Genomic DNA, 22087 nt, shown 5'->3' with positions numbered 1-22087 from the left:
TCAGAGTCAAAGTTTCATTTTTAAAAAGTATTTACAGAGAGCTATGATTACAAAATCCATTCATCCAAATGTAGGCCTAAAGTTTGGGGCACAAGATCAATGCAAAGCCTGGACAAATACAATAACTTTGACAAAGCAAAAGCCCCTTTTTAATTTGGCTTTCAGAGATCATAGCATCTCTTACAGAAACTGAAAACCTGTTTTGATTCGCAGAAAGGAGTACCATTTGCGTCAACCTCCAAAACTGTGTCGGGGAACTGTGTATAGCCTGACAAACTGTCAGTGGGTCTTCATAAACCTTTATATGCAAAATTCCAAATTTTGCTTAGTACACATATGGTATAAACTTAATGTTAAATGTACAGTACTATGTAGTGCACAGTATAGTTGGAATACTGTTTTGAATGCCTACATAACTATCACATTCAGTATACCAACACAGCTTACTAGCAGCCAGATAGCACACTCACAATTTGGATGAGACTGCGTAGCTTGTTTCAAAAGAAAACATTTGTATCTTTGATTTCTGTGCACAAGTCACCATCTAGTGGCTAGCAGGATAAACTCCCCATTATACGTAGTTCCAAAATTAGGACATGTTGGCCTAACATTGGCAACCAAGATGATGGCCACATTATATCTTAGAACGTCTTAATAAAATAAAGTTCCTCTTTTGATTAAAACTGAACTCATTTCATATCCAGATGCTTCAGTCGTTGACAATTCTACATCTCGTATAAAAGCGTTTTATCCTTGCTCAATAGTTTATCAAAATACATCAACATAAAAGTGAGTGAAAAAAAAACATTTTAGTTGGGGAAAAAACAAAACAAAAATACAACAAAACCATACAGTATAAAAGTATCTGTAACTCTGTGGGTGACACTATATTTATGATGCCTGACAATGGCGAGTACGCCAAACCAATGCTCTGGGGCACAACCACTTGCTGCCAACTCTTAGAAGACGTTTCTCCAATTCCACAACATTCAGGCCCCGTACACACTATTGAAACGAAATCGCTCTCTCTGTTCCAGGGGAGAAGGAGGGCAGAGGAGCTCACAATTCATTTTCAATGGGAGTCACTGGGTTTCACAGAGCAGTTCTGCTCCATGGGGGGGAGGAAGGCAGAACACAGCCATGGAACAGAGCTGCTCTGTGAAACCCAGTGACTCCCATTCAGTGATGCAAATAGGTTTTCAATGTAATGAGTCCCGGGATGCAGGGATGGTCTTTTAGATGAGTCCCACCATGGTACATTTTATGAGTCCCACTTCAACAACGTTAGGAGTCATATTTTGCCATTTTTTCAAATTGCAGCATTTAACTCCCATTTCATTTTATATGGTTATATTCATGTAGAAAACAGAAGAAGAAATGATTATTATAACTAAAGCTAGCAAAACAAACTAGAATAAAAAACTGTACAGTACAGTAGTGCATCCCGTGGATGCAGAGGTCGTTGTTTTATTGCGTCCCTTAACTATAAACTGCGATTTTAATCTCTGCCATTGAAAATGAATTGCGAGCTGCTCTGCCGCCCGCTCTCCCCCGGAACAGATAGAGCGATTTCCTTTCAATAGTGTGTACGGGGCCTCAGAGTGACTCATGGGACACTCTGCAGAGCTACACAGATGATAGCTTACAATCCCCAGGCAATTGGTGGAATGCCTTTTGAACAACGTATATATTTATTTATTGTGATGATGGAGTAAAACAAACGCACACAACCGAACAAAGAGAGAACTATATATGAAAGAAAAAGAATATCCGAGAGGTGAATGATTCCACCTCTCATCAGGTCACAGTCCCTGATGTCACAGCTGGTAACCTGAGTCAGCCCCCTGTGTGGGCGGGGGGAGTGGGAGGGATCAGATAAGTAGGGAGGGGGTAGGTTTCTTGCCCGGCCACGCCTCTTTGGCGTACTTCTTCTTGCGCGGCTCGTTGTGGCTGTCGGGGAGGTAGGGGCCCATGATAGGCGTGGGGTTGAGCTTGACGGGTGGCTGGGGGGCCCCTGGGGCAATGTCCACCTCCGGGGCCGGGTTAGGGAAAAGGTGTGGGAGCCCTCCCAGGATGGTGGCCCCTGAGGGGGCTCCAGTGGGCTGGTTCTCGTGGCTGGTGGGGGGCAGGTCGCCATACAAACCGCTGTTCAGGCCATAGTGCACGCGTTTCGAGGAGATGTCCTCGAGTCCTAAGGTGTTTTGTCCCTCAACTCTCCGTTTCTGAAGACAACAAGAAAGACAAAATAGACATGCATTTATATATGGTCTACTCACTCTTGCTTTGCGTAGGCACACATCACTTTCACTAGCCAGTGACACACATCACTTTCACTAGTAGCCACACATCCAGGGCTCGACAGTGCGACTAGGTACTCGCATTTGCGAGTTAAAATATCACCGTGCGAGTTGTCAAATTCACTTTGTAGCACCCGTGCGACTACAGAATTTGACCGTTCAATCGTGATAAAGACAAGGCTCTACAGCAAGTGCACAGTCTATAGTCGCGGTTCTATACCTACATTTATATTTATATAGTACGGCGGTGTCGTTCGCCAAAAAGAACAGATCTACAAGCTAACAACGTGTCGAGACTCAATGCGGCGTTCATTTGAAGATCTGTCCCTTTTGCTCCCACCGCCCCGCCCCTCCATGTGTTGCTGCTCAGTACTTCTCTTCCCTGTCAGCAGCGAACGCAGCAGGATAGCACAGAAGGAGTTGCTAGGACCCCGACACGTTGAATACTAAAGTTATTTGGAAAGTTTAATGTTCAAACATCACTCGATAACTTTTAACCAAACGTGGGTGAAACAGCGTGCGGCCGTGCACGCAAAGAGTGCACGTGTGCACGGATTCTACCAAAACAACCATCGCTCAGCACCTCGCTTACAAAATCGTGTGCGCAGCGCAAATGATAATACGAATGACCGACTTGGCTGGGTACATATTAGTCAGTAGCCTGCATAACGAGCGACGGAAAAAAGGCAAAGATATATATATATATACCATATATATATATATATATATATATATATGGTCTGAACTGAAGCAGTCAAAGCCAAGGAGAATGTTACAATACTAATAGTACCATCGAGTAGCCTGCGCCCTGCACCGAATCTCACACGATAGAACAGCAGGATAAAAACGGATAGAAAGTCTGTCTGTCCATCCATCCATACATGAGCAACATAAAATGAATTGATTATCCATCTATCTATCCATCTATCCCTCTATCTATTTGCATAAAAAACTAATAGACTATCAGCATAAAACAAATTGATTATATAGATTATATAAAAACAAACAAATCCAGATGAATATCAATATTGTGATCATTTCTGAAAGACTTCATATTGCCCGCCCCCCTACCTCATATCACTGTATTAAAGAAAAATCACACCTGTGTGAAGTGAGGGGCGCTCTTATCATCATACATCATCATGAATCATCTCATATTGGCCAATCAGAATGTCTGTTGCTTGTGATTGGTTAGCTGATTTGCTCGTTTACATATGACATACATTGTCCTTTCAATGTCAATGGCGTTTAATGTTTTGATGTTTAATTTACGTCATATTTAGCGGAATTTTGACCTAATTTCTCCTTTCATTGTCAAGATATTGAGACGTGTGGGGACTACAGCTGTATATAGGAAAAACACATTTGATAACTTTTCATCGTGCTCCTAAAATAATTTGTGTGCTACTAGATTTTTCAACTTAGTCGCACACGTGCTACTTGGAAAAATGCTAAGCGTCGAGCCCTGCACACATCACTCTTTTGCATTCAGTACGCCCCCCCATCCAAAATAAATACAAAAAAAAAGTATTTTTTCATCCGATCTGCATGAATCACGTAAGTCATCTATTGCCCATTCAAAACAGACAATTACACCGAAAGCTGACAAGTTTGCATGCCTGTACCTCTTTATGTGACATAACAAAAGTCAAACTGCTTGTAGTAACAAAGTTACTACAAGTAACTTTCATTTGTCACATTTTTCATATTAAATCAAACGTTATCTGTCATTAATGCTAATGAGCTTCTCATGCAATTTAAGTAAATATTAAAGAAAGAAAAAAAAGAAAAAAATTACTATACGCAAATAAGTAGACTAGAGACTGTAGAGTCAATAGTTTTTGGAAGGGGTCACATATAGCACAAGTGCCATGCCTTCAAATTCACAGAGCATGACAGAATCAACACCTACCTTGATTGGGACAACAGCAGTCTGCACCATATTCCTGAAGCGACCAACGGAGGGGTCCACATCCTCTGTAATCATTTAATATTAAATTATTAATTGTAATAATTGTTGTCATGTCATCCTCTCCACATGCACATCTGTAGAAATGTGTTCAGCAGACATTTCTTGATAGGAACTTTGGATGCTATGACAAAAATATATACATTCCATATGATATATTCCATATTCCGGAATAATTTCAAGCTGATTCATTGTTACAAGTATAGAGAGCTTAGGTTGCTGGGATTGTGGCTGGGTGGAGTCACTTCAGCGTGCCATTTGTACCTGGGTTGATGATGTCATCATCCTCGCTGAAGGTCACCCTGGAGTTCTTCCTCTTCCGCTTGGGCCTCTGGATTTCTAGATTACCCTCCTCGATGGCCAGAGTGGAGATGCGTTTGTTGTGGGCTGTGTTGAACTCTGTCAAATTCTGTTTGAATGTAGACACACAGGGTTGAAATAACAACATTAACATTATCCCATCTCCGATTATTTGCGGGGTCATACTCATATCTGCCGAATCTGAGGATCACAATGGAAACAAGCCTAGGCCCTAGGAGCTTGGCCCAAAGCCTATTAATAAAGTATCCAATCAATCAATCAATCAATCAATATACTCTTTCCAAGCATCCGTTTTCATTACTGAAAGACTACTGAATGAGACGAGTACACAAATTAAATGTAGAACATTTTAAAGTTTATTTTTACTTAAGATTTTACATCGTATTTGATTTGGCTTTTGTTCTAGACTAGAGATAATAGACCCTTTTGAAAAAATCCTCTGCTGACTTCAAACAATATACTGTATACACAATACAAATATAATACAAATATATTATATATAATATACACAAAACAAAAGGAACAGACAGGTCTGCTCTCTGTGAGTACAAAGCCATTGACGGTCACATTATTATTGCGTCGTCAATATCTGTGAAAATAATCTGGATTATTTTGAGACCGATCCGATACCGATATGGCATTTTTATGGCCGATTTCAATATGATACAGATTATATCGTGCATCACTAGATTTCAGTTATCAGAATATGTTCTTCTGATTTATTTATTTATTGATCCCCCATATCGCCCAGCCCTAGACTATGACAACACATTTTTGTTTACATGGATTTGTATGTGGTAGTTGTCCTATTGGTTAGAATATATGAGCTGTATTTGTGTGCAGCAGCGGCTCAGAAAGAAGCCTCCCCTGGGTTAGTGTTTTGAGCAAGACACTGAACCCCTAGGAGCAGGTTTAGTGCCTTGTGTGGTTTCCTCCGTCATCGGTGTGTGATGTGTGTAAATGGGTGAATGTCATGCACATTGTAACACGCTTTCGAGAAAGGCTCTCTACATATAAATGCACCATTTACCATTTGACAAGTAGTAGTAGTTCACAAGAAACTCCACAAACTTACTTCTAACTCTGTCTCTTCCTCTGGGAGCCCAAGCAATCCTTTCAGCTCCTCGTCCTCTCCTGTCTTACTGTCTCCTGTTGTGGTCGATCCCTGGGTCTGGGGCTTCTCTCTGATGGTGTAGGTCCGCGTCGAGGCCCCAAAAGATATGGTGGAGTCTATGGGAACCTGCTGAGGTTTGTGGGCCTCCAGACGAATATGCCCAAGGAAGGTGCCATGTGCTAAGATGGGCACAATCAATCAGTTATTTATGTCTGGACAGGTTTCTGTTTTGTAAAATTCACTGATATATGGTCAAACAGCAGTTATAAATGTCGTACAGTGCTTATAATATTGTATTTAATTAATCTGTATTCAAGATGGTCATATATTAAACCCATTTAGACCTGAGGCCCATTCTACAAATGCCTTCTAAATCAGTAGTAGTCAAACTTTCAAGATTTTTCAAAGGTTTTCAAAAATAGCAGATGAAGCTTGCAGTGCAGCACGAAGTGACGCGCTGTGAGCTTTTATATCTGCTTTTTTTGTGTGCTTGTAGAATATGGATACAAGGTTTCTAGCAGACGATATGCAATTGTTATGCAAGATCAGGGCTGACTTTCCTGTGGCACCTTTTAGAAACCTGGGCAGCCATAGAACCCATCCCCAGTGTGCAACACTGGTGGTGAGGACTGTCAGGTGAGTATCTGGTGCAACTCACAAAATGACATATATAAGAATCTACTTGGCAGGCACAATGAAATTTGCCTCAAGATTATTTAAATCATTCAGTTAAAGGTAGTGTAAGTGATTTGTGTTGTTTAAGACAATGCAAAGCTTTTATATCTGCTTTTTTTGAATACCGGTAGCAAAAATCTAAAATAACACAGATGCTTTCCCGGTTAAGCAGTGTATCAACAACAGAGACAATGAAGTTTGAAATGCTTTCTTACTACTGTTGAGGTCTATGAGGAACAGCCTCTTCAGGTGTTTGTGGTAGACGAGGGCAGCATGGGCACGGGAGCATGACTGATGGTCAATGGTAAAGTCACACCAATCTGGGTTCCTACCAATCAGGTAGTATTTCTTCTCGTCTATGATAAGTTTCTACAGAGAGAGGAGAGATGTGTTCAATAACTTCATTAAACTATCTTGTAACCTTGTATGTCCAAACTGTTACAGTTTAGGAAATGGAAAAAAGAAAATGTTCCGAAGGATCCAATGCCGTTATCATTTACTCACAAGTTAATATCTTGTTAATACTTTTCATTGGTTCTTTTTTTTTTTTTTATCCCTCGATTTTGTAACCCATTTTTTCACCCCTGTGCCAATTATCTAATGTGATCCTGGGCTCTCTACACACCCTCCGCCAACCTAGTCCCCATATATGGGGGACATGGGGAGAGCAACGGACTTGAACTCATGCTTCCTTCCTGCCTGAGTGTCCAAGTTGCTCCTTTACACATGACAGGGGGGAGTTTCCCTGGTTGGACGTAGTGCGTGGAAGGAACACGTTATTCCAACCAGTTCCTTTCCCCTCCATCAGGCGCCCCGGCTGGCCAGGGGGAGGCAGTTTGTTTAGAGACCAGGATTACTGCATGTTTTTGTGAGGGTACCTACCCTAGGGGACACGGGGAGAACATGCAAACTCCGCACAGAAAGGCCCTTTCGCCAACCCCGCTTCGGGTATGGGCACTGATGACGCGGAGGAGGAAACACGCCGCCAGCACCCACAGCGCCCCGAGCGGGAATCTAACCCAGGACCTTCTAGCTGTGAGGCGACAGCACTACCAACTGTGCCACCGTGCCCCACTTTTCATTGGTTCACCGCCTTGTGAGCTTGTAGAATATGGATACAAGGTTTCTAGCAGACGATATGCAATTGTTCTCTGTGCCTCTGAGTCATAACTCAACAGTGTCGCTTCCCACTGAAAAGCTTAAAGGTCAGGGCTGACTTTGCTGTGGCACCTTTTAGAAACCTGGGCAGCCATAGAACCCATCCCCAGTGTGCAACACTGGTGGTGAGGACTGTCAGGTGAGTATCTGGTGCAACTCACAAAATGACATATATAAGAATCTACTTGGCAGGCACATTGAAATTTGCCTCAAGATTATTTCAATCATTCAGTTAAAGGTAGTGTAAGTGATTTGTGTTGTTAAGACAATGTTTTGCTTTGCTTTTGTTTAAAATTAAAGCTCCATATTCTGATAACAGTAGCATCTTCCCATCTCTCAAGCTCTTTAAAAAGAAAAAATACATTTTGGGTTTGCCAACTTCAGCCAATCAAGAGTGCCCCTTTAATATGTAATAATATATATCTAATATATGCATAGTTTCATTATATAGATATTCCACTGTTAGGTTCTTACTTCTTAGCTTATGTATGATTCTGATGAATATTGATGTATTACCATGTTTTTGTTCTTGCTTACTGTTAATCACTCTGGATTAAGACTGTCTGCTAAATGCCTAAACTGTAAATATCAGCTTCAATTGTGTCTGCTCACTTTCACTTGTTTAAGTTGTTTATCCTGTGTGAGTTCTCTCCTCTGACATGATGAAATTACGTATCCTGCCCTGAAAATGTATTTTTCTGTTTACTAAAAGAGCTGGAGAGAGGGAGACGCCAGACAGTTACAGTGAACACTCTACTCTAAATGATTGCTATCAGAATATAGACCTATTTAACACATTTTAACCAAAACATGTACGGTAACTCACTTCATCTTTAAGCAGTTCTATACAAATACAATAAATGCAAGGTTGTAGACTAATAGTAGAGGCCTCCGTAAAATCTGAATCCCACCGCCCACCCCCTTTTCCCCTCACTGTATATTTTTCTTTTCCCTTTTTACCTCCCTTATGATGAATTCCTGTTCTGTTCTTTGACTATATAGAAGTGTATATTTGTACGTCTCTAAATGTTTTGATGAATTGAACAAGGTGGAACCTCTTGTAAACAAGTGTAATGCTTAATTGGGTCGTCCACTCACAGTTAACAGTCTTTGTATTGAGTTTGTGCTTGAAATGTACTGTAATTCTGCAAACTGTTAATAAATATTTCAATCACTCAATCAAAAAAGCATATGTTTACTTACCTCTATAAGCTTATCCCCTTTCATCACATCTAGATGGAGCCCTGGGGGCGGTTTGCCTGCCCTGAAAACAATGCAACAACAACTTAACCCTTGTCCCTTTCGAGTCCGACACGGAAAAACCACCGATCTGAACGTCAGCCACAGCGCTATGAACGGCGGATGCATGTTTACATTATAGATGTATGTCTATGGTTTACATTACTTCATCTCATCTGTTAGTGTTACTGTAAAATATCTCATTTTAGTCTGCGTGTCTGCCTGGCCTTTGATTACACAGACGCGTACAGTAGCGTCAGCGTCGTCTTAGCTACTGCTCTTAGGTGGATCCTGATGCGATCAGGACAGAGCATTATAATATGACAAAAATATAAAATGGTTATGTTGCATTACATGTAAGGCATTACATTTGGTATCAGTTACAGCCATGATATTACTACTGGGTTAACGGCTAGTAGTGGGCTAGCTAGCTGGCTGCACGTCTGCCTATGGTGCAAAAAGGGCTCCTCGGTCAGTCAATATCAAGAAATAACTTAACGATGATTAAAATCGCAGTAAATAACACTGAATGCATTTAGCAATATAACTTTGGATGGCATGCATGTGATTTGCTCACCATGATGGGCAATCAAAAGGTGGAGCGGTTTCTCTGCTTATTTTAGCTGCCATCTTGCTTCATGTTCTAAGCCCAAAGTGCATGTTGGGTAAAAGAGTCAAAAGTACCACTTTGTTTCAGTGGGAGTTGTAGTCCAAACCAACATACTGCTTGCCACACAGTCTTGACCAGGCAGAACTGTGTTCTTGCAGGGGTAATTCAATTATTATTACAGGTCTCTCTTATATATTTTGTAATACAATTTGTAGTTTTATAATGCACATTATTTATCATGTACAGTTAACTACAGAAGTAGTTCTCAAACATTTTCGTACCAATTAAGGTCAAGGACCCCCAAAATGATGTTACCGCAGCCCCCCCCATCTGAAAATGTTTTGTGCCAGGGACCCCCAGAAGAGATTTGTGTTAAAACATAAAACAATGTTCAAATTTCTCACAAAATGCAGCTGCTGCATTAAAGGAAACCACATTGAATCCACATACAAATGCATACTTACCTGATCAAATGCAACAAAAGGAAAATGTGTTTATGGAAATTGAACCAGTCCCAGACACAACTGTGAGGCCAAAACGTTCAATTTATGAAATGAAAACTTGAAAAGTCTACCAAAGTTCATTATATGACTCCACTAATGCAATGCTCTCTGCCCAAAATTTAGCTAAAGGTGCAAACTCAGTCAAAATGTACAAACTCAAAATGTGCAGACTGAAAGTGTACCAGTTCTAATGGAAAAGGTTCATGTAATGTTGTCCATACTACACCTGGTTATAAATGCTGGTAACCAAAGTGGCATTCTCAATATGCTTCAAAAACTAAACTAAACTAAACTAAACTAAACTAAACTAAACTAAACTAAACTAAACTAAACTAAACTAAACTAAACGTCTGGGTTTCAGAGGCTACTGCTTTACTGGTTAAAGGGGCATTCCACTCATTTTCAACATTTTACTATGTCATTAATATACCTTAGAGCTGTTGTGTGGAAATAATAAAAAAGTCCCCCCGATTCTGTGTTTCCTAGAACTAGAGGTCTGAAAAAAATCATTAACATGGTGAAACACATCTTGATGATGTCATCAAGATGCGTTTCACCATGTTAATGATTTTTTTTCATACTTACAGTTCTAGGAAACACAGAATGGGGGGACTTTTTTATTAGCTCTAAGGTATATTAATGACATAGTAAAATGTTGAAAATGGGTGGTTTTCCCCTTTAAGCAAAAATCTATATTCCACTTTACCACCAAGAGACATTGTTTATGATGGTGACCCACCCATCAATATGACATGTTTATCAGGGCATTTGATAGATTGGAAAATAAGACTGATGATTACAGTGACTGCTTACATTTTCTGGAACAATACACACAAGAGGGCATCCAAAATATCTGGTTCAAAGTTGCTAACATCTGCCTCCATACGAAAGAGCTAAACATCTGCTCATGAAACATTTTGGAAATGAACACAAGATTGCAACTGCATATATGGAAAAGGCTTTTTCCTGGACAGCAATCAAACTGGAGGATGTGATAGAATTGCAAGCATGTTCTCTCTTCCTCAGAGGCTGTTGCAATGCTATGGAGAATCTAGCCTTTATGGAGGAGATGAATGTTGTTTCCTGTTTTCGTCTGTTTGAAAATAGGACACATGAGCATAAACTACAAAGCTTGTTTAACTTGCGATACATGTAAACAAGAGCATCCCGAAATACTCCACATTGAACAAAGAGAACAACAAACGACAACAGAACAGACACAAGAGAAATCAACTGGAAGCAATGCTGTCATCTCACCTCACACCTGTTCTCCATTGTGCCCGTTCAAGTGAAAAGCCACAAGGGAGACGCAGTGTTGGAACAAACACATGCACCCAATTTTTAGATCACGGAACCACCTACATTCTGCACAGAAAGCTTAATGAAAAGTCTAAACATTCCAGTACAAAAAGCAAACGTACTTCAATGAATCAAGTGAAGCCTGAGTAACACTGAATAACACTGAATACCAAGTTAAAACTAAATATTCAGTTAAATTAACTTAGTCAATATTAGGCCTGCCAATAACATCCAACTGTGAGAATCAAGGATTTTTGTTGTGAAACGGGCATGGTTTTATGAGTGAACACACCAGGCAGTTGCATACAATCATTTGTCCATCCTAGCCACCAAACCGGCACCGGTTATTGACTAATATTGACTAAGTTAATTTAACTGAATATTTAGTTTTAACTTGGTATTCAGTGTGGTCACTCAGTGTTTAACAGTATTTAGTTTAACTTAGTATTCAGTGTTACTCAGTTATTCAGTTCAAGTCGATTCATATGTTAACCTGTAGCATTTCACAATATCCACTGAAAGAGAAATACAGTAATTGACATATTTTTGATTGCTGATTAATTGTTTAAAATCAAAATGCCAAACATTTGCATCCATTTTATATCAATACAAAATGTATCTAGACTATAATGAATGGCATTTTTATAGCGCTTTTCCAAGTGCTTTACAATGGTTCATTCATTAGGAGGTGAAGCGGCGAACAGTTCCCACATTTACACACCAATGGTGGCAAGCTCACACCAACCGACTCATTGGAGGCAATGTAGGGTTCAGTGTCTTGCCCAAGGACACTTTGACATGTAGACAGGAGGAGCCAGGATTTGAACCGCCAACCCATGGATCATTGGACGACCTGCTCTACCTCCTGAGTCACAGCCGCCTTAGGGGTCTGTAAACTTCTAACAAAAATCAACTGGGTTTCAGGTGTTGGGTGGTCGTGGTGTTATTAGTTGCCCTAACAGGGCAACCAGACTATTGTAATTGGAACACTTTATTTTTACTGGAGTAACCCTTTTTTTGAAACGCTACTCCTCCCACAGTTTTAACTGTACGCACTTGACCCATATCTCAAATTGACCGGCTTCATCGGGAAGGATGTGCTTGTATTTTTTTAAGAGAAATGTTGTATAGTTTAATTGATATGAATTTATTAGTGAATAGAATTTCCCCATTGACATGAATGGGAAAATGCGATTTTTCACATTTTGTCACATTCAAGTATTTTTTCCTCAGAGACTGTAAGCACTATAGTTACAAAACTTGGAGGGTAGGTTCATAATAATTACTAAAATTAATCAACTTATAATGTTATCGGTCGGCCTCATGGTGGCGCTATAACAGCCCACTTTACATTTTGGCTTATAACTCTTGAACCGTAGGTTGTAAAATCAAAATTATTTTTTCCCTGATTTCCTTGAGTCATGACGCATCTCCTCATATAGGCCACGCCCATTTGCGTCATGATAGATTTCCCGCCATTTTGAATTTTCTCCAAAACACACTTTTTGCTCCTCCTCCTACAGATTTTGTCCAAATCTCACAAAAATTGGTACACATGATCTCTGGACCTTTCCGGTTAAAACACCATCAGCAGAATTTTGGTAGTGCGTATCGTTCGGCCGTAATCGTCGTCCGAAGTTAGTAGGAGGGGCCTATATCACAAAAAATGCCATAAATCACGAACGGAATGTCCAATCCATCCCAAATTTCAATCACATGTCTGGGGTGGTTTAATCAACCAAAAGCAATTCCATTTTCATCTATAGGGGGCACCGCAAATGCGAAAACTTTAACCATTTCTCGCAAAAACATGATTTTTGGGGGGATAAATCCCTTATGCATGATCACAGGGGTGACGTGACATTGTAATTGGCTGGCAATATTAGAGGGAGGGGCATATGTAAGCTACTGACTGCGGCAACCACACTTTGCAATTTTTTAAAATTGCGACCTTTCTAGTTTACACACACACTGGTGTTGCAACATGTTGCACCACAAGGAACAACCTAATGGCTGTATATACTGGTCAAAAGTCAGTTCCCTTTAATTGTTCCAATGAACGGAAATCTTCATGCACCTGCTATAATGACATCCTAATGACATTGTATGTTTACAATTTTGATGTAATTTTTGTTTTTCTCTTTTATTGATGTTACATGTTTGTACTGTTTTTATTGTGCGAATAAATTAAACTAAAACTAAAAAGAAGACCACACTCCCCTGAGTGAGGGGGTAATGGGGTTTGACCGTAACTCATGAAACACCTGCAAGCACATGCATGCCAGTTACGTCCTTCCTCACTGATCGCAACAAACCATTTCTGTATGGGGGAGCTTGGGTGGGTTTCTCATTCTGAAACCGGAAATAACCTTCTGCAAACCACAACATTGTAAGCATGCAATTGTCTAGAATGCCATTGTAGCTGCAGCAACATCATTTCCATTTACAGTCTGGAACAAATTACACTGAAACGTTTGGTAATAGGAGACATGCAGTCAAATTAATTCTAAAATGTTTTAATATACTTCCCCATGACTGTATGATGAGGCTTATAGCTCCAATAACCTCCTGTAAATAAGATGTCTGTGAACTAACTTCCTCTTTCACTTTGCTGAATGTGCTGTTTGTTTGCCTTCATCTTGCCTGTATTCATTTGAGACTGCAGTGATGGCAGCCACAGGCATAGCTCTCTCTCTGCAAGATTGTATAGCATCACTGGATAAAACATGTCTACCAAAGATTCTTCAGGTTTGCTCTGGAGTATACTTCCAAGGTAATTATTAATTTAGGTAAATTATTATGTTTCATCATGTGTTTGACTTTAGGTGAGGACAATGCCAAGTAGGTGAAACAAAGAAGTTGATCTTGTCAGATTAATTAAATTGAACAAAAGTGATGGTAAAGCAGTTATTCTCTCTCACCTTATTTGTAAGCAAATAAAACAAATTATGGGCGATCATGAAAGAAAATAATTAAATTAGATCAACTACATATAAAACATTTGAATCAGTTGTAAGATCCAGAATATTAATAGGTTTAGGTTCATTTAGGTTTATTTATTTAGCATGTAGTACAAAAGATAGACAATACATATCAAAAAACAAAAATACAATGCAAGGAAAGGAAGAAGCCAGCTGGCTTATTTGGAATCCTTTCCTGTATGGAAGAGGTCATTGATTTAAAAGAGATTAAAAGTTCAATTAAGAACAATACAAAAGTCTACAAGTTTGGCAAAGGGGGGCAGATGTGCAATAAAGAAATAACTAGAAAAAGTGCCCCTCGGGGCACAGGTCTCCACCAAGCCAGGTCAGGTTGTGGCCTCCTGGTGGCGCTATAATAGGCCAATGTGAAAAGGGTGCCATTTCTTCATACGCCTTTGATGGCAATTAGATGATTTGAGGCATTTTGCATTTTGTTCCAAAAATGTGTTTTGCAACCTGTTGGTGGCGCTATAACAGGCCAATGTGAAAAGGGTGCCATTTCTTCATACGCCTTTGATGGCAATTGGATGATTTGAGGCATTTTTCCCCAAAAATGTGTTTTGCAAAAATCCACCTGTTGGTGGCGCTATAACAGGCCAATGTGAAAAGGGTGGGATATAATCCTCAGCCTAGTAAGAAAATGTGTGAAGGATTTCACGTAAATTGCATGCTGCGTTCATGATTTGAGGCTTTTGTTCAAAACGGGGCAATCTTGCAAACTGTTAAAGCCAATTATAGCCAATTAGGATGGAATATGAAATATTGGACAGATCCGACTTGAGCACATGACCATAGAGATACTGTGTAACGATTGTGAGATTTTTGGACAGAATCTGGAGGAGTAATATAAAAAAATGTGTTTTACAAAAGTCAGCCTCCTGGTGGCGCTATAAAAGGCAGATGCGGAAAATGCAGGTCAAAGGTTTGTCCTTGGCCTCTAGGGAGTGTGCATGCAACGTTTCACGCAGATCGGTGCAGTTTTAGGTAAAACATGTGAAAAGCTGCCTCATGGTGGCGCTATAACAGGCCGTTCTGGAAAATGTGGGGCAGAGGTTCATCGTTGGCATCCAGGGAGTGTGTGTGCAAAGTTTGGCATCGACCGGGTTAACGGTGCCGGAGATTAGCTGGTAACAGACGGACGGAAGGACGGGCACACACACACACACACACGGACAGAGTGCAAAACATACTCTCTCCCCATGCCTTCGGCCTGGTGGAGACAACAACAAACACACAAAAGAGAATATAACACATCAAAGTAAATCATGTAATCTACAGAGAGGAAGAAATAAGATATTTCTTTAGATGTTTTTTGAATATTGACAAGGATAATGAGGATTTAAGTGAAGCATCTAGGGAATTCCATAGATGAGGGCCTCTAAATTTGATGAAAGATTGATGTTTGGAAGTGCGACAAAAAGGTAATCTCAAAATCATCTCTTTGCCTTGTGGGGTAGGAGTGAATGTCAGAAGTAGCACGGAAAAAATTGTGAAAAGAAGAGGGAATGTCTTGTTTGCATTTGTTTAATTTAAACATAAATAAACAGGTCTGAAAAACGTTTACTTTGTCAATGGGTAATAGTGAATATTTGATAAAGAGCGGGGCAGATGGCTCATACCGATTTGAATGTGAAATCATTCTCAGAAACCTTTTTTGAATGATCAGTAATTTAGAGAGATGTGTTGAATATGTAGCAGCCCAGACAATATTACAGTAATTAATATGAGGGAAAATGAAGCTATAATAGAGTGTTAAGTGACATGAAGGAAGAACAAAAGGGCAGATTTTTCTCAATATACCAAGCATCTTCATAGACTTCATACATACAGTATCAATATGTTGTTTCCAATTTAAATGTTCGTCTATAATGACACCCAATAATTTAGTATGTGGAACCTGGCAAATTTCAGAGCCATTGATTACAATTTAGTGCTGTGCTACTAAATTCTGGAATAAAATGTTAAGTGAAAGATATTTCACATGGGAGTTTAAAAAAGAGAGGGCGTGAACTGTCATGCATGTGTTCAAATCATTTTATTGCATATTATTGCATGTATCCATGTCTAGCTGCCTATTTTGTTTGATCTTATCTGTAAAGCATTTTGTGACCTTGTTTTGAAAAGTGATATACAAATGAGGTTTATTATCGTCTCTATATGTTTTTTATTTGATTACATTACCATTATCTAATCAATGTCTTTTAAATGTGTTTAATCTTTGTCTCTCTGTCTTTCTCTCTCTCTGTGTGTGTGTGTGTGTCTCTCTGTCTCTCTCTGTTCAAGGGTCTATATATGAGCTTTCAGGGTGTGAGGTGTGCTTGTCCACCGGGGACATAATGAAGGTCATTGATATAGAGCTACTATCAGTCACCTGTCAAGACGTCGGCAACAATGACACATTTGAGCTTCCTATTTGCCACAAGGGTAGGCCTAAGCCACATGTCTGTGTCTGACAAATGTTCAGAGTACTGTAATCCTCTTTGGTACAAAGATACTAAGTCCATAACATTTTATGATGAACTCTATAAGCAGATAGTATTATTTACAAACAAACAAATGTATAGTATTTTGAGGTCATTGAGGTCAAAATCCATTTTTCTGTCTCCCAGGCTTGTTTAAGATGGTTCCAGAGAAGATGGCCTACAGTACGGTAGAAGAGATGGTGAGTCTGAGACCATTGGACTTGGGCTCGTGCCTCCCATTTTCTTTCATCAGCCGCAGTGAGCTGACATTGGGGAACTTCACAGTGGGCGCCAACAGAGCGATGACCATTCTCTGTGTGGAGCGGAAGGAGGGAAAGGCCACTGGGATACGCTGCCGCATCCAGGGGGAGCAGGGAGCCTTGGCGGAGGTGCAGATCCCTCTGTCCTGCCGGGGGGAGTTCTATGAGTGTGAGAGCGAAGAGTGGTTCACTCTAGAGGAGATCATGTCTTCACCCCACCTGCAAAAACTGAGATTTCGTTTCAACAAGAGCAATCTGACTGACCGGCATCTCATCCTCAGCCCCGTCTATCAGGTCCATGCCATTATGCAAAGTGAGTGCCTATAAAGCCGGGACTTCTTGGTCCCTTAGTGTATTTGTCTGTTTTTTTTCTTCTTCCGCCAAAAATAGCAGTTCTGGCTTAACCGTGCAGTCGGTTAAGCAATATGGTAGAGGGATATGCCAAGAGGTGAGGACGCGAAGCCCACGACCATTGGCCAAAGGGTGGCACTATAGCACTCAATGCAAACTTTGAACAGGTATAGCTCATGTTTGACCGTCAGCAATAAAACTTTGATACACATACGTCTCCTCATGCCGAACAACTTTCGTGTTCTGACTTTCGACCTCTGACCTTTAGATCACCCACTATTTTGAATTATAAATGATTTCTTCTGTCGGCACTCCAGGCCAAACTGTGCAGTCGTTTTTTACGAAATGCGAGGGCTTTGTTACCCTGCTTAGACACAAAGTCCACAACCATTGGCCAAAGGGTGGCGCTACAGCGATCAATTATTGAAAATGCAAACTCTGAACACGCATAGCTTATGAACCGTTTGACCATTTTGAATTATATGAAAAACAGTTCAAATCTATCTCCTCATGGGATCTTTGATCGAAATTCACGAAGATTTCTACACACAAACTTTGGCCCTATACGGACAAAAAAATCGGTAGTACATTTTTTTGAGTGAAAAAATTGAGCCAATGAAAATAGCAGTTTTATGAAAATTCTTCTTCTGCCCCTAATACATACATGTTTCATGTTTGTGAAACTTTACAGTATGGTACAGGGTCATGCCAAAGAGCACTGAAGCCATGTGGTACTCCAATTGGCCAATCAATCAATCAATCAATCAATCAATCAATCAATCAATCAAACAGCCCTCCTATGAGACACAGAGTCAGACTCAGTAGAAATAAATTGTGGTATTTTATCATGAACATTAGTGAAGATAAGTGGAGAAGTGGTCCTTTAAGGAGAGTAGCTGTAACAGAAAGCAGACAAACTAAATGCAGGAACAACAAAAGTACTGATGCTATATGTTGATTAATTGAATATAGGACCACAATAGAAACAAGTACCCAGGACCTTTTTGTGTTATCCTTTTAGCCTAAATGTCTAACTGTACCTCGTGCTCACTTCTGACTAATAATTCTGACTTTAATTCTCATGTTTTGTCCCACAGTGAGAAAGGACATTGTGAAGTTTCCCTCCACCTTGGCAGTGGACGTGGTTGACGTGAGTGAACAGTGTAAGGACATGACCTTTGTGACTCCAATGACTCTGACCGAGGCCCATACTCAGCCGGACAGTTCCTTCCCCACCATGGCCGAGGTCGTTCAGGAACCGCAGCCACAGCATCTGTTCCTCTGTAGCTGGCTGCAACAGCTTCACACGGGCAGCCAGCTCATCCTCCACAGGAAAGGGACCTCGGCCATGGTGCTGGCCTCCAGCATGAAGGGACGGAAGTCACAACAGTACTTCCTCATTTCTCAGAAATACAATGGACGATTTCGGCGTCGGCCAAGGGAATTTAGCTCGGTGTACGAGCTGCACGTTGCTTCAGCCAAGGCATCTGGTCTCAGGGTGAATGTGGCGCGACGGTGCGATGAGGTGGAGGAGGAAGGCCTGCCTGCTCTCATTGCTGGGGAGCAGCTGGATGTCTTACGCTGTGAGAAGGTGGAGCTGGCCCTTAAGGACGGGAAAAAAGAGACGGTCGACGCTCTTGTTTGCCGGCGTGTCCAGGAGCTTGATGATGATGACGATGATGATGATGAAGAGAGTGTTGAAAAAGAGGCGGAGAATGAGGAGATTTTTCTGCCTTTGTACATGCAGTGTCACTTTGTGGAGAAGATAACGGATAACAAGAAGCATAGGCTCAAGGACTTGGGAAAGGACTTTACCTTGCCCCTGGATGTTAAGGTGGTGAATCGTGACGCAGCGCTTGAGACGGATCCTCTGGTCAGCTTCCCATCTCTTAGGCTAGAGGAGGTTACTCTGGAGCCCACCATCCAGGCAAGTCTGCCACAGAGCCCACAGAACTGCTTTGAGATCCCAACTCGCTGGCTGTCCATGTTCATCTGTCTTACTCATGACCGCCTGCCATTGCCCAAGGATCAATTCCCAGCGGACCACGTGGAAATGGTCACCGAAGTGACAGAGTCCTTCTATTATGAGTTTCGCAGGCAGACTAGTTCAGATGAAACCCCGCCACCACGACCTCCAAAGAGGAATACCGGTATGTCTTCCTCTTTGAAGTTGAAAGAGAAGCCCTCCATACCCTGCAAGAAAACCTCATCCATGACAGACAATCCCAAAGATGTGGCAAAGCCTAGTCCCAAAGATCTACCAAAGCCTCTACCAAAGCCTCTACCAAAACCAGACAGCGTGACACTATCCAGGACAGACAGTGCCACAGATGTGCCAAAACCTGCTCCCAGAGATGTAAAGCATCTGGCAAAATCCAACACCCTCACCAAAGGAGTAAAACGTATGACCCTTAACATCAAAAAGAGACCCCCTGCCCCTCTGCCACCGGTAAATCACTTTGCAGAGTTGCAGTCAGACCAGAGGAATATAAATCCTTGTACAGATAGCCAGGGTCTTATACGTTTGTAGATTTGACACTTTTACATTTGTTGCAATTTTCACAAAATGTGACTTGTGGTAATTCTATAAAAATAGCAGTCTAATGTGATGTCAAGGAAATTATGATCTGTTCTATGATCAAACATGTCTAGTTCCTATTTTAAGGTTTGTTGAGTGTCATATACATTAATATATAAATAATACATTTATATTGACATTTCCTTCTATTGTTACTGCACAGGATACCACTGATGATTTACCTCCACCAGTCTGCCCCAGAAAAAACATAGCTCAACAAACCTCAGGCAATGCTGAACCAAACACCTATGAGAGGTCTGATAAAAAAGGTGAGGCTTTGTGTTGCATCCATATCATCGACAAATAGAAGGCCATACAGAAGGCAGTCAGATTAACCCTATTCTCACAATGTCAGACGATCAGAGATCTCGTCTACCGATTGTCTGGTGACTTCTAAATGCAAGGCAGTTGCTAGAAAGGAGGTATTAAAGAACAGCATCCTAACAAACCTACGCCTACCAATCATGTCACTGCCTATATATGAAGGGCCGCTCTAAAGATTTAGGATTGATTCTGCAACCAGCACATATATGGGCACTCTCAGTTTCAACATTTTAGACTGACTGACTGAAAAAGTGAAAAATGACATACTAGACTGCATGTGTTAAATTGTCAAGGCAGACACAGCCCAACAGGATATGAAGTGCCACCACATAACCCTATTCATCTCTCAGTCAATAATGGTAATAGTAGCTCTTGCTTTTTAGTTTTAGACATTGGTTTCATTTCCTACACACACCTTGAGCTCTATGGCCAGAGGACCAGTTTTAAAGTCACATGATCTGACTGTATACAGCGTAAGTAGCCTTACGCTCTCTCTAGGTCCTCCTCAGATGACCTCAGCCTTACGCGACACACAAATAAACAAGCGCATACAAATAAACAAGTGCAAACAAAGTAGTTTCCACTCTCACCTGATAGCCAAAATATATAGACTGTACTAGGCCTACTACTCGCATATATTTTAAAGGTTCCACTCAAAAATAGCTTAGGCCATTAATTTTTCCCATTGAGATTTCCAAAAATAATAAATTAATTTAAGCCTAGAATCAAGCCATCCAGGGTCCTGGTGAATCATGACCATGAAACCTTTGATTCTGATTAAAGAACATGTGAAAACAGCTAAACAAAGGGTATTTATTAAATATAGTATATCATATACTTAAATATTATAGGTTTTATGGTCATGAATCACCAGAATCCTGGATGGCTTGATTCTAGGCTTAAAATAATTGATTCATTTTTAGAAATGGCATGCTGAACAGTAATGTTAACCTCACACTAGAGGCCCCAATGTTTCCAGGATTCTTTAGATTACCCTAGCTTGATTTAATAAACTGAACTGCTGTTTCCCTACAGTGATAATATCTGACGCCCATGCAGATGTAGACAGTGACCATGACTATGAGGAGTTGGATAGCGGGACTATGACTGAAATGATCAAGAGAGCACAGGAGAGTTCTATGTTCTTCTGAATCTACCGGTATGCAACTCCGAAGGTGCTGAGTGGACTTCACACCGCTTGCAGCGGGCACTCGCTTGAGCTTGAGCCAGCTTCTCTCAGCATGCCCGCCTTGTTTTCACTAGATGGATTAGGAAACATAGGGCTGACCACACATAATCAAACTCTGAAAGCAACACCACTAATAAATAATGACCTACTGTGAATGAAGCAAATGTATGCCAGTTTAAGACACTTTGACTTGCATTACAACGCATTTGCCATTTTGCTTCATTCATTCAGTCGGTTTGCTTTTATAGTTACTTCAAATATTTACATGCTATTCCCGTATTTTTTCTTTTATTTATAATTATAGGGGAATTACGTAAAATGAGAAGTGTTGAATATGTGACAACAACTGTTGTATGTATTTAACATATTTATTGTTTATGAGAATGCTAAATTATAGCATTTCTTTTCAGGCATTTAAAGTTTTCAAAAGAAAAAAAAATACTTTACTACCAATTACACACCCCATGAAGCCTTAAATTCATGGATATATTGTCACATTACTGAGCCAATCATTTGATGACCTTCTGACCAATGACCCGGTCATTCAATTATTTTATATTATTGTTTTTGGGGGGTGAACTACTCATTTTTTCTATTGTTCTCTTTTGACGCTTCCTAGTTTTCTGTCACTGCACATTTGTGAAATCTGTACTCTGCATTTGACCCAGAGGGTTTAAGTGTCTTGCTCAGGGACACTTTCACACATACAGTACTGTGCATGGAAACTGAATACTGTAGCAGTCATTGTAAATAAACA

At 40.5% G+C, this 22087-nt stretch overlaps 2 protein-coding genes across 2 annotated transcripts; one reads left to right on the top strand and one right to left on the bottom strand.

The window, feature by feature from the left end:
• Positions 1-12: 12 nt before the first annotated feature.
• LOC306924269 (nuclear inhibitor of protein phosphatase 1-like) lies at positions 13-9491 on the bottom strand. The gene is made up of 7 exons (XM_079502717.1): positions 9351-9491; positions 8738-8798; positions 6592-6745; positions 5663-5880; positions 4531-4675; positions 4210-4274; positions 13-2222 (listed from the first exon to the last, which is right to left on the bottom strand). Exons 1-7 carry the CDS (start codon positions 9401-9403, stop codon positions 1872-1874), a joined length of 1047 nt encoding a protein of 348 aa, XP_079358843.1. The 5' UTR covers positions 9404-9491; the 3' UTR covers positions 13-1871.
• Positions 9492-13489: 3998 nt separating this feature from the next.
• themis2 (thymocyte selection associated family member 2) lies at positions 13490-21974 on the top strand. Its single transcript, XM_079503110.1, has 7 exons — positions 13490-13574; positions 13851-13958; positions 16450-16590; positions 16776-17201; positions 18337-19688; positions 19981-20086; positions 21177-21974. Exons 2-7 carry the CDS (start codon positions 13853-13855, stop codon positions 21290-21292), a joined length of 2247 nt encoding a protein of 748 aa, XP_079359236.1. The 5' UTR covers positions 13490-13574; positions 13851-13852; the 3' UTR covers positions 21293-21974.
• Positions 21975-22087: the final 113 nt, after the last annotated feature.

Source organism: Electrona antarctica (genome assembly GCF_951216825.1).
Source record: "Electrona antarctica genome assembly, chromosome: 6".
Taxonomy (NCBI): domain Eukaryota; kingdom Metazoa; phylum Chordata; class Actinopteri; order Myctophiformes; family Myctophidae; genus Electrona; species Electrona antarctica.
This window is presented reverse-complemented; position numbering and strand designations above follow the sequence as displayed.